Raw genomic sequence first — 15,042 nt, forward strand, 5'->3', positions numbered from 1 at the left:
CATTCAGAGCATCCCTCCTGGAGCAGACCTGGGAGAAGCAGCTTTCCCGGGAGCCGGGCTGCCCTGGCTGCCCGTGTGCCGGCAGAATGGAGAACCTTTAACCCTGCTCTCCCAGCTGGGAATCTCGTCACCTTTCCCACCGCGGCTGTGAGAAACACGGGGAGTGTCCAGCCCCGCACTTCGGGCAAGGAACAGCAGCGATCCCGGCGCTTCAGCAGCAGAGCCAGCCTCGCTTTTCCTTTTCACCTCGGCAAAAAAACGGGAAGGTGCGGGACCGGAAGGAAAAAAAGAAAAAAAAAAAGAAAAAGAAAAAGGCTGGGAAGCGGCGCGGGGGGTTCCGCGGAGCGCGGCGAGCGCGGGGCGCGCTGACCTTTCGCGGCCGCGCTGTCCCCGCCCGCAGCTGCCGCCGTCGCTCCGGCGCCGCCGCCCCGCGCCCAAGGTCAGCCCCGCCGCCGCCGCCGCCGCCGCCGCAGGTACGCGCGGGGATTGCGCGGGGGCGGCCGGCGGGGAGCGCCGCGGCGTCACCGGGGAGGGCCGGGCAGGGCCGGGCAGGGCAGGGCGGGAGGAGGGCCGGCTCCCCGCGGAGGGCCGCGCTCCGGCGGGCCGGGCCGGCCGCCGCCCGGCGCTCGTATTTAAAGTGTGCCCGGGGGCGGCGGGGCGCTGCGCGGAGCCGCTGCCGGAGCAGCGCGCCCGCCCCGGCACCGAGGGGGGACGAGGAGGGAGGAGGAGGAGGAGGAGCGGCGGGAGGAGGGATCCTGGCAAGTTGACTTTGGTACCAAGTGGCAGGCGGGCTGCGGAGCTCGGAGGGGCGATGGAGAAGGATGAGATCCACCTGCGCAGGCTGCCGGCCGCCGCGCCCTGGGGACCGCGTAAGTCTCGGCACCGCCGCCGCGCCGGGGAAGGTGCGGGATGGGGGCGCGCTCCTGCCCGGCCGGGGACGGGCTCGGCGGGCGGCTGCCCGCCCCGGCTGCCTCGATAAGGGATTTATTATTAGCGTTTCATCGACTATTTTTAAAAATCCCGAAATAATCGCCGCAGAGTAGCGGTGAAATGAAATAGCTCGTCTCGCACCTCCCGCTTTCCCCCTCCCGCCCCCCGGAGCGTAAAACAGTGTAAAGTCCTTTTAACCTATATTAATATCGTAATTAAAAGCTCGTCTAGCCGCGGGAAGCCAATCTAATTATGAAAAATTGCCGGAGTACGAAGTATATGTGACAAATCCTTGAGCTGATGATTGCTGTTAATTCACACCGTGCTGCGGAAGACGAGCTGAAAAAAAAAAACCCAACTTGCTAAATGAAATGGATCTGAGATTGTCAGTAATGTTTTTACAGAACTGACTAAATCATGTAGCTCGCTATCATTAACTAATGTGTTCAGCAAAATAAATTATCTATATTGGAAGGGGAAAATACATTCCTTGGCTGAGAAGTTGCAGAATGTTTGGAGCCAAAGAGCAGATCGTTTAAATGGTAGGGGGTGGGAATTTCCTTGGCTTCTCTCTCGAAATAAATCACGGCTCGGTGTCTGTGTGCATGCATGTGCACCCACATGCGCATTTATATAAAATTTCTGTGTAGAAAACCTTCCTGCACGCTCACAGGGACACAAATTTTGCAAGCACTATTTACTGAACGCATTTTTTCTACCAGCTTGGAGACAATAAAGCCAGAACCGAGATGCTAACCAGGAACATGCTGGAACACTTCTGATTATCCGGCTGAATTGTATACAATTGAAGTAAATTTAGCATGGCACCATTTATAAATTCCATGCTTTACAATCAAAATTCCAAATCTAGCTGTTTGCAGCTAAGAATAGCGCGGGGAGCCCTTTTCTTTACTCCCTCTTTTTGGATTCCCACGAAAACCATTATCCTAGAGCCTGCTCATTAAACAGCCAAATATTTCGCTGGAGTTCAGCCCATTTCTTGAAGAAATGCTGTATGCTCATCAAACCTAGGCTGGCCAGAGCACTCAGAATTTAAACTTTTTTCTTTAGTGTCTGACACAAAACAGGTGGGCTTTATATCTAAGGAGCAGGGGACAGGGTTTCTGCATGACGCTGGTTGTCCCACCTTAACTTCTTCCTGGAAAAAAGGAGCTCCGTCTTTGCACAACTGCAGTGGGAGGCGAGTAGATCATGGGAAGCTGAAGTGTTGTGGCAGTACATTAACAGAGATATCAGTAAGAGGACTAAGAGATAAAATGGCACTGGGAACTACCATTACTCATGGGGCAGGTGGCAGTTTATCACGAGGTAATCGCAGCGATAGGGTGGCGAGAGTCCTGAGAAATCGTTTGAGTGACTTTTTATCTTCGAGAAGCACAGTGACATTATTTAATTTACTGAATCACCCCTTAGCAGCCTGAGCAGCTTCATTGATGAGTTCAAGGAGCAGTTGTGTTCTCGGCAGCGTGTGTTTGTATTTCTGTTGATAACCTATCCAAAAGAGCTTGTTTGTAAAAGCTGTTTCTAAAACAAAGCTCCTGTCTAATGACATAGCAGCATTTGTGGTACAAATTCACCTTGTGACTTGCTGGAGAGACATGTGAAGACCCGTCCTTGAAGTTTTTGCACTCAAAAAAATCCTCCTGCAGACAGCAAAGGAAACCTGCTCGTTGCAAGGAGCTAGGAAGAAGTTGGGCGCAGTGAAAGTGATGGAAGACAGGAAAGCAAAAGGGAAGCTGTGCTCCCCTGAGCTCTGGGTAGATACTATCTGCTGCCTAAATCCAAAGTAGTGTTTCAGTGATCACTACCAAGGAGAAAAGTGAGCTCAGCACATTATTTTTGGCCCTGTCGGTGGCATGAAAGGACAGGTGTCCTGAGCTACATCTGTGCCCTGAGGAGCCAGGCACCACAGCTGATGCCTGCCAGCTTATCACGGTGCCCACTCCTTCTCTGTGCATGGGGTGATGAGTGCATCTGGTCAGGATGGGTGAGGGTCACAGCTGGGGTGGGCTTTGGGGCGAGGGAGGGGCATGTTGGCTCCTTAAAGGACCGTGGTGATATCCTGTCACTGCAGAGAAAAGCTTGAGGCACCGGGACAAGTGCCTGGGACTAAGCCCAGCTTTGGAAGTCAAGTCTTTACCCCTTAACCTTTCAGCAGTCAAAAATCTCCTGAGCAAACGTCTGCCCCCTTTGAAAACAAACTTGAATGCTGTGAGATGAGCGCCCCCAAAAATGAAAGGTTTCTTCTTCTCTTCTCTGAAAGACCTTGTTCAGCCCAGATCTGGGAGCTCCAGCATGTCTCCATAGGTTTCTGGTGGGTGCAGCCCAGCTTCCCCTGGTACCACTGCAGCTCTTTCCATTAACAGTGAAAATGATGGAGCATATTAAGCTAATAATTAATCAGAGATGACAAGGGACTAATAACTGTATTGATTTAATTAGGACTTCTTTTCCAGCCCTGTAACTTGCAGTCATGCACATCATTAACTTAATATTTTAATTTGCCGTAATAACTTATTAATTCCCGGGGGCGAGCGTGCGCGCGGCCAGGGCAGCGGCTCCGACTCGGTGCCGGACTGCAGGAACGTGCCACGGGAAGCATTCCCTGTCCTGCCCCAGGCTGGCAGCAAGCAGGGCAGCCTGGCGGTCCCTGGGAGCTCTGGCAGGGCACCAGGGTGTGGGGCACGGTGGAGTCAGATGTGCTGGGAGGATGGTGGGCAGCCCTGGGGCCACACGCTGAGGCTGCACGGGCGTGCGATGTGAGATATGGGGGAAAGCCGTGTGCCAAAACAGAAGGCAGGCAGCTGAGTAACCCTGGGAAGTAGCAGTGTTTGTTGGCATCGGGAAGGGAAAAATGTCCCTTTTGACTTCAGCACCCTTTGGGTTCTGGCAGTTTTGAGAAAAGGAAATGCTTGGGGATGTGCTGTGGTTGGAAAATAAGGCTCACTTTTAATCAGGATCACTTTGGGGAGAGGAAGAAAGGAAGGGGCTGTGATAGGCATGAAAAGCTTGAGGGCTTTACTGTGTGAAAGGCTGATGAAAGCCAGGTTTGGCCCCGCTCCCATTTTATTGGGGATACTTGGCACTAACTGGGGCAGGTTTGGCATCTTACACAGCTGGGTCCTGGGCGAGATCCCCTGGGATCTTAGCCCTGACCAGAAACCTCTCCAGCAGGAAGGAGCTGTTCTCACCAAGATCATAGTGCTGAAGAGGTGCTTGTGTCACGCTGTACAGCAAGGTCTGTGACTCCTGGGGAAAGAGATGCCCTTAGCCTCCTCACAGAGCTCAGCAGCCTGCTCCCTCTTGTCCAGGTACTCGGGAATCTTTGCCCTGTGCCTTCTGAAGGCTGATTCCTCTGCTAATATCCTCGTTTGCCACAGAGGGCAGTCAGATCTGGGAAAGCCAAAGGCACCGAGCAGGCTCCAGAGGAAAGCCTGTCCGAAGTCCTTAGCAGTGTCCTCGAGCAAGATGATTGGGAATTCGAAGTATCTACACTCTCAAAACTTGCATTTCAGGTAGAATTCTTGGGTCACAGCGTAGGTGCACCACTGGTTCAGTGAGCTCCAGGGACGGAAGTCACCACTCTCCTTATTTCTTGTGAGTGTTTTCAGGGATTCTGACAAAGCCCTCCTGCTCACAGCCTCACATTTCATTACACAAAAGCCAAGTCAGCAAAGTGGGATGAGAGAGCTCTGTATGATTTCTGGGAGTGCAGAAGGTGTTCCGCTGGCATGCGTTATCCACCTCCCCGAGCTCCCCCATGTTTGCAGCCAAGCTGGAGATCAGGACGAGACTCGCAGTTCTGTCACAGGTACAAATCCCAAGGGGAGGGGGCTTTACAAATGACAACTTTTCAGGGCTTGGCAGCTTTGCAGGGGCCCTGTCACGGGGTTATTTTCAGTGGTGCTAAGTCATCTTGTGCCAGCTGTTTAGACGTGAGCAGTGCCACTAACACTGCGCCACTTTGTTCTGGCGCTTTGAAGAGCACAGAGATAGTGGTGTCTCCATTGTTCCTGCGAGGTAATTTATGGTCAATGTGGGCCTTTTAGCAACAACCACAATGTCTGCCTGGCTCGGGAGGCTCGGAATGTGCAGGAAGCAGAGCTCCTCTGCTGGCCTGCATTAGTCACCAGGCTGCGTCCCGGGCGGGCCTGCGTGCCCTCGGGGAAATAGACTCTTATTTATTTGCTTTAGCCTTTGATTTGTATCCCTCATCCCTCTATTTCTGAAAGTAGTACTACATCCTGGTGGGAGGGCCAGCCCTTCTCCCTGCCCCCTAACCTCCCTGCATCCTTTAGCCTTTCTCTGCAGCAGCTGAGCCGTGTCCCCGCTCCGTCCTCACCTCGCCTTTGTTTCGTGCCCTCTGCGCTGCTCCGTGTGTTCCACGTTCCAGCTTCCTTTGCTCTTTCCAGTGGCTTGTCCCTGCCTCTCCTCTGTGGCTGGCCCACATGCCAGTGTTTGCCGTCTTCTTCAGACTCCCACAGTTCACATTTTTTTGAACCTTCTGCTGGCAGTCTGTCCTTCCAGCCATTACAGAAACTCTTTCCAGACTTGAACTGATGGAAAGATAGCAGTAACACCAGACCCAGTGCCGTTCCTCTTTAATATCTTTGCCTGCTTACCTTATCTACATATCTGATTTATTCTTGGCAGCTCTCTATCTGTGCAAGGACCTGGATGTACATTCTTATTCCTATCAGTGGTATATTAATAATGTATACAATTACTGAGATGGCCTTTCAGACTGCAGCTCTGAAAGGCAGAACCCTTTTCTTTTTCTAAACCGACACAAACACCCATGACTTTTTCCACGCAACGGTAAGGGAGAGAGTTTTAAACTGCTCTGAGGGAGTTTTAAAGCCTGAACTCTGTTATGAAGAGCCTGAGTGGTTAGCAGGCATTAACTGCTCTTTTCATATCCTATAAATTACTGGACTTCTGTCGTGACATTAGTGATACACAACAATCTGAGTTATGTATTCCTGGCTCCCAGTCCTGCTGGTTTACCTCTCCCTCTGTTTGTATCCTGATGACTACAGACTAAAACAAGAAAAATCTCTGTTTTCTAAACACGTTGCAAAATATTTGGTGCCCCTTGTACATCTTCATTGACGTCAGCTGATATCCTGCTTGCAGAACAAGCTTGCAATGTGCAATAGGGATCTGTGTGTTGATAAGTAAGGTTTACTAAGAGTAAATGTGCCAGGGAGAGAGAAATACATTTCGCAGTATTCAACTAGTGAAAAAAGGGAAAAGTCTAGCAACTAAATTACATTTTCAGAGCAGATTCAGGACACACTGTTAAAAATTGAATAGGAAAAGTGAGCAGATAGTGACTTCAGTGACATCATGGAGGTAAAATAATGAACTCTGAATACATTTTAAAACTCCACTTTTCAACATGATACTGTAGGAGTTCTATCATTTTTCTTAAGAAGTGGAAAGGAAGCCAAGGTGGAAGTTTCAGGACTAAGCATCATTCAAAGTTTTAGGGTTTTTACTACTTTGAAGTAAGGGTGGTTAAAGACACTTGTCCAGAGCAGCTCTAACAGTCAGAGAAAAACCTCTTGAGTATTTGTGTCTGACCATTTGCACTTTGGCATCTTGGCTGCCCACACATCACAAGACATGTCGATGAGCGTGCCTTGCAATTCTTCCCGGATTTTGGAAGGCAAGGATTCAAAATATGGTGTGACTTTATGATTGTGGTATGACTGCCCAGAAAAAAAATAACTTCTGTGGGCCGCAGGAGATGGAAGCTTTTGTGCAAATCCCGTTAAATTCAACCACGAGTGCGGCGCGGCGCTGTCGGCCTCAAGAGGTTTCCCACTGTTGGATTGGTGCTGTTTTGGCAAACCAGCAAGAGGAGGGGAAGAAAGGGGTGTGTGGGTGTCCTGAGATCACGCAGTGTTTGGGAGTTGAGCATCCAGATCCAGATTTAATCACCTCTTTGGTTTTGATTAGCATCGCCACAGTCACAGAATCCCAGGGTGGTTTGGGTTGGAAAGGGCATTAAAGGCCATCCTGTTCCAGCCCCTGCCATGGGCAGGGACATCTCCCACTATCCCAGGTTGCTCCAAGCCCTGTCCAGCCTGGTCTTGGACACTTCCAGGGATGAAGCAGCCACAGATTCTCTGGGAATCTGTTTCAGGGCCTCACCATCCTCACAGAGAGCAATTCCTTCCCAGTATCCCATCTAAACCTGCCCTCCCTGTTTGAAGCCATTTCCCCTTGTCCTGGCACTCCAGGTCCTTGTCCAAAGTCCCTCCCCAGCTCCTCTGGATCCCCTTTAGGCAGTGGAAGAAGCTCTAAAGTCTCTCCAAAGCCTTCTCTTCTCCAGGCTGCACAGCCCCAGCTGTCCCAGCCTGGCTCCATAGATGGCTCCAGCCCTTGGGGCATTTCCATGGCCTCCTCTGGACTTGTTCCAGCATGTCCACATCCTTTCCATGTTGGGGCCCCAGAGCTGGATGCAGGGCTCCAGGGCAGAAGGGAAGAATCCCCTCCCTCACCCTGCTTGCCAGGCTGTTTTTGGGGCACCCCAGGACGTGTTTGACTCTTTGGGCTGCCGGCACACCCTGACAGCTCAAGTTGTGCTTCTCTTCAGCCAGCAGCCCCGAGTCCCCCTCCTCAGGGCTGCTCTCAGTGCATTCCCTGTCTCTGAGGGTTGCCCCTGCCGGGGTGCAGGACCTTGGGCTGTCATCTGGAGAAGGCAATCTGGATCTTGGGACGTTTTCCCAGATGTTTGACCTGGCGTGGGCACTGCTGATGGGAGGAGTGTGGACAGCACACACCTTCCTGTTCCTTTCCTACTTTGTGATGGACCAGCTGGTGCCAAGGTGCATCTGGAAGGAGGAACCTACTGCAGGACCACTGGAAGGGGGAGCCCAAGCAGCTGTAGCCTGTGTGGTGACAGCCCCCTTTCCTGCTAGTGGAAACGACTCCGTCATTGTCTGTGTCCTGTGTTCCTGGCACGGAGTCTGGGACTGGGCTGAGGAAGGCAAATGCTTCTCTGTGAGTAGTCTGAATGCTGGTATGTGGTCAGCAAACCCCATCCAGATGCTTGTATCTGGCTGCAAGCTTTTGGATGTTCTTCTTCTGATGAATGGCAAGAACAGGTTTCTAAAAATAAATTAATGCTTTTCCCTTTTCACTTCCTGTGACTTAATATACTTTATTTATCTATAGAGCTACTAGTCATCATCATTCTTCAGCTCGCAAGAGTATAAACAGAAATGAGCCTGAGTCACAAAGTAAGGATGTGGAGCCAGGCTTTTTCCAGGATTTTCGCCAGGTGTAGGAGGTGCAGCTCTGGGGTCAGTGAGGGAAAGGGCTGGCTCTGGGGTTGTGCCTCAGGGGTCTCACACACGGCATGGGCAGTGTGGAGGGGAAAGCTGCCTCCGTTTTCTCCCTCCAATGTGGTAAGACCTTGCAGCTCTGTGCAAAGAGTTAAAAAAAATCATTAGAAGTGGAATTCTTAAGGTTAATTGATCACTAAAGTAATAAAAGTAAGATTCCAGTCAATTATTCCTCTCACACTGTCCCTAAGGTTCATCAGACCAACATCCAAAGCAACACCTACTTTTCTTTAATCGGCTCAAGCAATGTATGTTCACAAATTTATTCTCCTAGGGCATGCAGGCAGTTCATCATGCTTCTGCCCCAAACCAACCATAAATTTGAATTAAATAGATCTGAAAATAAATTACTGTTATCAGGGACTTTAGGTAGAGGTCTCCTTTGGGTGAAATTTAAGGCTGCCTCTGTACAACAGTAGCAGAAGATGCTGTAATTTTGTTCACTCATTAGAAATGGTGAGTAATCGAAGTTAAAACATGCTGAGCATCATTTCCTTTGCCAGGATATATCTTGGGAGGACCTCTCTCAGTGGCAAACAGAATAATGAAGAGTGAGTGTCCGCATACTCCATGATTTTTAATCAGCATAACTGGTTGTACAGAGGGTGTGAACTGAGTAATCCTTAACTTTCATTTCGAGGTTTCTGGGGTTTTGGGTGTCAGCACTGCACTAGCAGGGTGTTGCTTGCAGGCTCCCACAATTTGTCTTTTAGGGTGTAGCATGGACACTGACAGAGACGTAGATGTGAAATGTTATTTCATCTCTGAATCTTTATTGCTGTCAATAATCCATTTGCCAGCAAGTTGAGGCCAGCTAAAGGCAAGAGAGAGCAGCTTGAGGTACATTGCGGGGATTAGTGTGTGTGAAGGACACACTACAGCTAGCAGAGACAACTCTTCCTGTGCTAGGGATTTCACATTCAGTCATTTTGGAGAAATGTTTGACTGCATGTGCCCTGAGGTGTTAGATGAAGTTTGGGCTTTTGGAATAGGAGCAGATCCTGTTTCTGAACAAGTGTACTCAAGGATACACAGGAGATCCTCCTTTAACTCCCAGGTTAAGAGGCTGAACACCAAAATCGTGTCCCAGCCCTTTTGTATATGCTTTAGAAGGTATTTCTGTATCCACAGATCTTGGGGGACTTCACAAACTTTAGGGAGACATCGTGAGAGCCCATCACTCCGTTTGCATTGCATTCAAGTTGCAGAACTTGTGGCGTATGACAAGAATGAAAATGTTGAATTTATGAGTTTGACAGGGAGCACAGAACAAGAACTGTCATTTAAGCTCACTTGAAATGGATCCAGCTGAGAGAAGAGAACATTTGTCCAGGGCAGGACCCTGTGCACTGTGTAGGTGAGGAAGAAGCAGAGTGCTCTGTGTCTGGCCCAGATCCCACAGGGTAAAACTGTTCTAGGTGCTCCTTACTTCACAAATGGAGTTTGAACTATTGGGCTGTGCTTATTCACTCTGCTGCTTACTTTGTAGGGGACTGAGGAGTGCCATCACGCTGTAAAAATTAAATAGCTTATTTTGAAAATTTGCAGCTGATCATTTTCTTTTGAGAATGAATCTGCTCTCTCAAACATGCTGCAAGTAAGACAAGTCATTGGCAGCAAGAGGAATTGTGCTCTGTTCTTACAGTGCCATAATCACTTGTTGTGATAAAGTATTTTTGATTAATTTTAACCATTTAAGCCCATCTAACAATATAAATGAATAGTTGGATAATGAAAACCAGAGACCATCTACCGATTATCCGAGGAAGAGCAGAAACAGGTTTTGGTTTAGGTTTTAAACATCATTACATACCAGAGGAATAGAAATCAAATCCAAGCCTTTTAAAGCTAATAGTTCCTAAATGGCAGATGAAATAATTGAATTGTTAAAGCTTCTCTTTGTAGCATCTTGCTAAGAAGATCTCAGTTAAAAGAACCAGATTATCATTTCCAAAACAAGGTCTTTGTTGCCTCGATAATATAAATTAACGAAAGCTTTCCTTTTTCTGCCTCTTCAGTACATTTTCTCAGAATAGTTCCTGGGGGCTGCGTCCTGCAATTCCCCGTGCCCTCTGGCCCTCATCCGGAGAAGCACTTAAGTGCACAAATAGCCCTGGTTTTGGTGGCAGGTGGGCAGCTGAGCAGGAGACCCTCCCGTGTGCCCCGACAGCTTCCGTGCCTCTGTGTCCAAGGGAAATCTGCAGCAGCTCCCCACCCTCCACGGCGCTTTCTGCACCTGGCCCCAGCAGCATTTAACAGCCCAGCCCTGCCCCTTCACTCCCTGTGCACCTGTGTGAGGGGTTTGAAGGATTCTTGAGTTGAAGTGGAAGGTCTCTGCCTTTTGGGGAGCTTCTCGTGAGCTCTGCTCCAGTGGGGGCGTTGCCATCCAGTTTGGAAGCAGTGTCTAATGGCCGAGCATTTCAGCTTCTCATCAGTCACAGCACTGAATCTTTAAAGCAAAACCCAGCTGAAGCAGTTCCTGGGAGCTTGTGATTGATTTCAGTCCAGCAATTACTGGCTATTGACTGACTTGAGCGGGTTTTCCGTCAGGAGCAGAGTTGTTTGCGGGAAGTTTCATGTTTTTCCTGTGGCAAATAAACCCAGGGACCCGATAAACATATTTCAACCTCAATGTGAACGATCTGATGTTAAAAAGGAAAAGAAAGCTTTTAAATCCCAGGGATTGTATGTGTGTAGTCATTCAATAACGTAAGTAGGCAAATAAATATTTTTCATGACCAGATTATTACAGGGCAGTGTCTTTCCTATGAAGTATGGTGTTGCTGTCAGAGCAAAACAGGGAGCTAATTCCAGCTTTCAGCCTTTTTTGAGTGCTCTTTCTGTTTCTTCACGCCACATTTTTCTTGCTGCTGCTTTCTTTGTTACTTTGTTACTTTAAAAAAAAAAATCATTTTTAAGATTCAAAGGAAGGAGAAGAGAGGATATTAGAGAAACAAAGACCAAACTGGGTAGATAAAATGTTTCAGCTCTCCTCAGGCAGGAAATCTGAGCTCCTCTGGAACCTGAATGAGTCCTGGAGCAGCCCCATTCTTTTTATATATTTATTTCCCTGTTTGACTGTTCTGCCTGCTTTTCCCACGTTATCATCAAAGCAGCCCCAGAAGGGACAGTTGTGAAACAGAAACTATCTGTGAGCAGAGGAACAAAAACAGAGCTTTTGTTAAGCCTGGTTTTAGCAAAAACAAACAGCTTTAATTGCCACAAGTGTTTGCAAATGTTGCTGTTCTCTTCTAAGTGTGTTTTAATATGGGAGGGAAAATAGGGAAAGGCAAGAAGAGACGTTGGTGGCAGCTCCATCTCATTGAAAAGTGGATTGAGCCAGTGATGGTGGTTTCTCCCTCTTCCTACCCTGTGCCCTGGCCAGACTGCAGATAGGTTTGCAGCACTGAAGGAAAAAATAGTTCCTTCCCCTGGTTCACATGAACTACTTTGAACTGGAACAGATGTGGATGTACAGAACTGTCTGCTCACAGCCACTGTTCCATTTATAACCACGGGTTTTCTATTCAGGTCTCTTTATCATTTTAACTTATTTTCTGTTTCCACGTGCTTTTCCACAATAAAATATTCTGAACTAAATGAGTTTTCAGCTCAAATCCAGAGCCTTTGCCAGTACTATTCCTTGCTTGAACTTACAGTGCCGGCGTTATTGATCAGTGACTTTTTGCTGATAGTGGTGCCCAGTGGAGGAAAGGTTGAGTTTGGGCTTGTGGGATTTGTAAAATGGGGTTCAGGATATCAGTTTATTCCCAAATCAGGGCAAACTCTAGAGTCTGATGCTATTAATTGTAATATCCAGCTTCCAAATGGTGTTTCTGTTGATTTTCTGCTTTGTTGAACTGTGTTTGACTCTGGAGTACAAAATAAGTTTGTGTGCAGCCCGGAGCAGAATGGTTCCAGTGAGTACAGATAAGAGGTTTGGATCCAACCACAAAAATTCAGTCGATGATGTTGGGTTTGCTTTGTGTTTTCCATGAACTCGTACTCCAGGGTATGTTCGTTCACTGTTTGATTTGATTAAATGCTCAATAATTAATTCTGCCAATGCTCTGCTGAGTAAGAGGTGAGTCCTGCAGTTTCCACGGAATGTGCCCTGGGAGGAAGAAGAGATGAAGGAAGAGATGAAATCAGTGCTGGTGTTTGGGTAAAACCGATCAGTTTTGCCTCTCCAGTTCTGCACTGCCTTGAGCAGACCATGTGGCCTTTATTACAAGACCAGGAATTCATTTTTTAGAGTTATTTCAGTTTGTTCTCTGTTTTTTCTATGGAAACAGCCAGTTGTTTGTACATTGGAGACGTGTACATGTGTCAAGTTCTTTGTTTTAGTTCACTGCTTTCGTTTGACATGGAAAACAAGACTTTCATCAGAGCTTTGGAGACAGATAGGATTTTAATCTAAACCATATTAAAAGGCAAAACCCTCTGTGACCAGGGTTTTCTTAGGGTTCAGCTTTGAACTGCCCCCTGCACTTCCTTCTGGGAAGGCCAGGGATTTTTCTTCGCATCATGTTTGAAGGCACTTTTCTTTTCTGGTTGACTGGGTGATAGAATCCCGTGAAGCAGGGCTGTGTTGGCGTTGGCATGCTCTGAGGAACAGTCCAGGAAGGCAGGGAATTCTGGTACCCTGGCCTATGGATTCCTCACAGCATTGGGAAAGAAGCATTTTGCTGTTGTTGGGCTACCGTGACATCACTCAGGTTGCATTGAGACAAAAGCAAATAAAAGTAGATATTCATGGTGTGGAAAAGAGAGTTTCAACTGCTCCCCAAGAAGAGATAATGAAGAAACAAAATGAATCTTTGTACTGAGTCTGGTCTTAGCAATGTTAACAGGTAAGATCTCTCTCTCCATCTGTCCAGCTGATGTGGTGTAGACTGGTTTCTGACACACAGTTTGCTCTTGCTCAGACTCAAACCCTTGTGCACTTGCCTTCCCGGGTGCACCTTCCAGTGTGAAGCATTTCTCCTGCTCTTTTCCCCTTCCCATGATCCGTACACTTTCTATTTCAATAGCTCAGTTTATTTGCTCAGTTTAATTTTCATTTGAAGTTTCTCCTCAGGAAAAAAAGTAGAGATATTCATCTGCAAACAGTTCTTAAATCCCTCTGAATATTTTTGGTTACACTGCAGAGGAAACCCTTTCCAGACTGCCCCCACAGCAGCCCTTTTCTCCTGAGCCCTCCTGGTGTCCTTGCTCCCCCCTCCCACAGTTTTAACAAGAATTAAAACTTCATGGGAGCATCCCCAGTGCACAGCCACATCAAAGCTGTGGTCAAAGCCCAGTTTCCAAGCAGAGCTGCTGAGCCTGGCGTTGCAGTTCTGATGTGAGATGTTCTGTAGGGGCCCTACGTGCAGGGCTGGACACCAGACACCGAGCTCCCAAAAGCTAATTGCTGTCTGGGCTGAGGCACCATCTCCTTTATTTACCCATTTCTGTGACTTGTCCACATGAGTTGTTTCATCCCCTCTTTCACCAAAGCACCACATCACTTGTCTGCTTTTAATACTGACCAGTAGTAATTCCTCAACGTGAAGAATGTGCACTGGAGGAAAATTTGTTTACAGTTCTTTGATAGATCAGTTCCAGTTTTGTTCATATTTGCCACTTTTATTGACTTTATTTTTAAGGGAAAATAATTACATGGAGTCTGGTTTTAGTCGAGGACTACTCTGGTTTATGTGAGGAACAGACAAAGACCTGTCACGTCAGAAGGGTGAAATCAGGTGGGGGAAAGAATTGTTCTTTGCCTGCAACAAATAAATCAAGAGCTTCCACCCTCCAAGAGTATGCAGTAATGTAACACGTGTGGGCACTAAGGATAAGCAGACACATCAACAGAGGGAAGTCTTTGACAAGTTTTAGGTGTGTCACTTGGTCATGGGATGTATCTTAGTAGACAGTCTGTCACTTTTATTCCCTAGTAACTTTTTGACAAGAGACAGATAATACCACAGAGTTTATTTTACGGTAGATTGTTTAATTTTGTGTCTGTTCTTTTTCTTTCTTGGTTTCTTTCTTTTTTTCCTTTTTTTTTTTTTTTCCTGATACTTTCTCATTTTCATTAAAAAAAAGCAATGGTGCCCCTGCTATTTGTGGAGTTTGGGGATATGGGGTGAGTAGCTGGTTATGTTTGGGAGGCAGCGATGGATGCAGAGAGCAGCTGGATGCTGTTGGAGTGTCACTTCCTTGGATGTAGGAGATGTGCGCCCTGCTCCCATCCCCCTGCCACGTGCTGTGCCCAGGAATGTCAGAGTCTTCTTGGGACCCATGTGGGAACATCTGGATGGTCCAGAGAGGCTGCACCTGGAGGGGGAAGGATCTTTTTAAAAAGCTGTTGAAAGAGGGGCAAATCAGGGTGATCTCTCTTTTCCAGCTTCTCGTCTTACACAGCCTGATTTGGTTTACATCTGTGGCACGATCCACAGGTAATTTTTATTTAGGGAATATTTACTCACCCCATTTGGAGGGCACAGAAATTCTCTGTGGGAAACCAGTGCATTCCTACAGGCTGGATCTCCAGGTATGTCTGAGGAGGGAGCAAGGAGTCTGACCCAGACAGAGGGAGGATAACCTAGTTCTGAAGAGTTTTCTTTCATATTCATAACCTCTGGGTTCCACACTGGTTGGTAAAGGGTGGCTTGAGAGGCTGGTTTTGTAAAACATGAGCCAAAGTGTGTTCTGAATCCAGCATGCTCTGCTCCAGCTGGTGTCTTGC

At 47.8% G+C, this 15,042-nt stretch overlaps 1 protein-coding gene across 8 annotated transcripts in view; it reads left to right on the top strand.

The window, feature by feature from the left end:
* Window positions 1-575: 575 nt before the first annotated feature.
* ANO1 (anoctamin 1) overlaps window positions 576-15,042 on the top strand; it is a 72,020-nt gene continuing 57,553 nt past the window's right edge. For 4 of the 8 annotated variants that reach the window (XM_038138607.1, XM_038138608.1, XM_038138612.1 and 1 more), the window contains exon 1: window positions 576-869. In XM_038138607.1, the coding sequence (XP_037994535.1) occupies window positions 812-869 (58 nt within the window). In that variant the 5' untranslated portion in view covers window positions 576-811. The remainder of the gene's footprint in view (window positions 870-15,042) is intronic. The other 4 variants (XM_038138611.1, XM_038138615.1, XM_038138610.1 and 1 more) reach the window with 2 other exon arrangements.

This window comes from Motacilla alba, chromosome 5, assembly GCF_015832195.1.
Source record: "Motacilla alba alba isolate MOTALB_02 chromosome 5, Motacilla_alba_V1.0_pri, whole genome shotgun sequence".
Taxonomy (NCBI): Eukaryota; Metazoa; Chordata; class Aves; order Passeriformes; family Motacillidae; genus Motacilla; species Motacilla alba.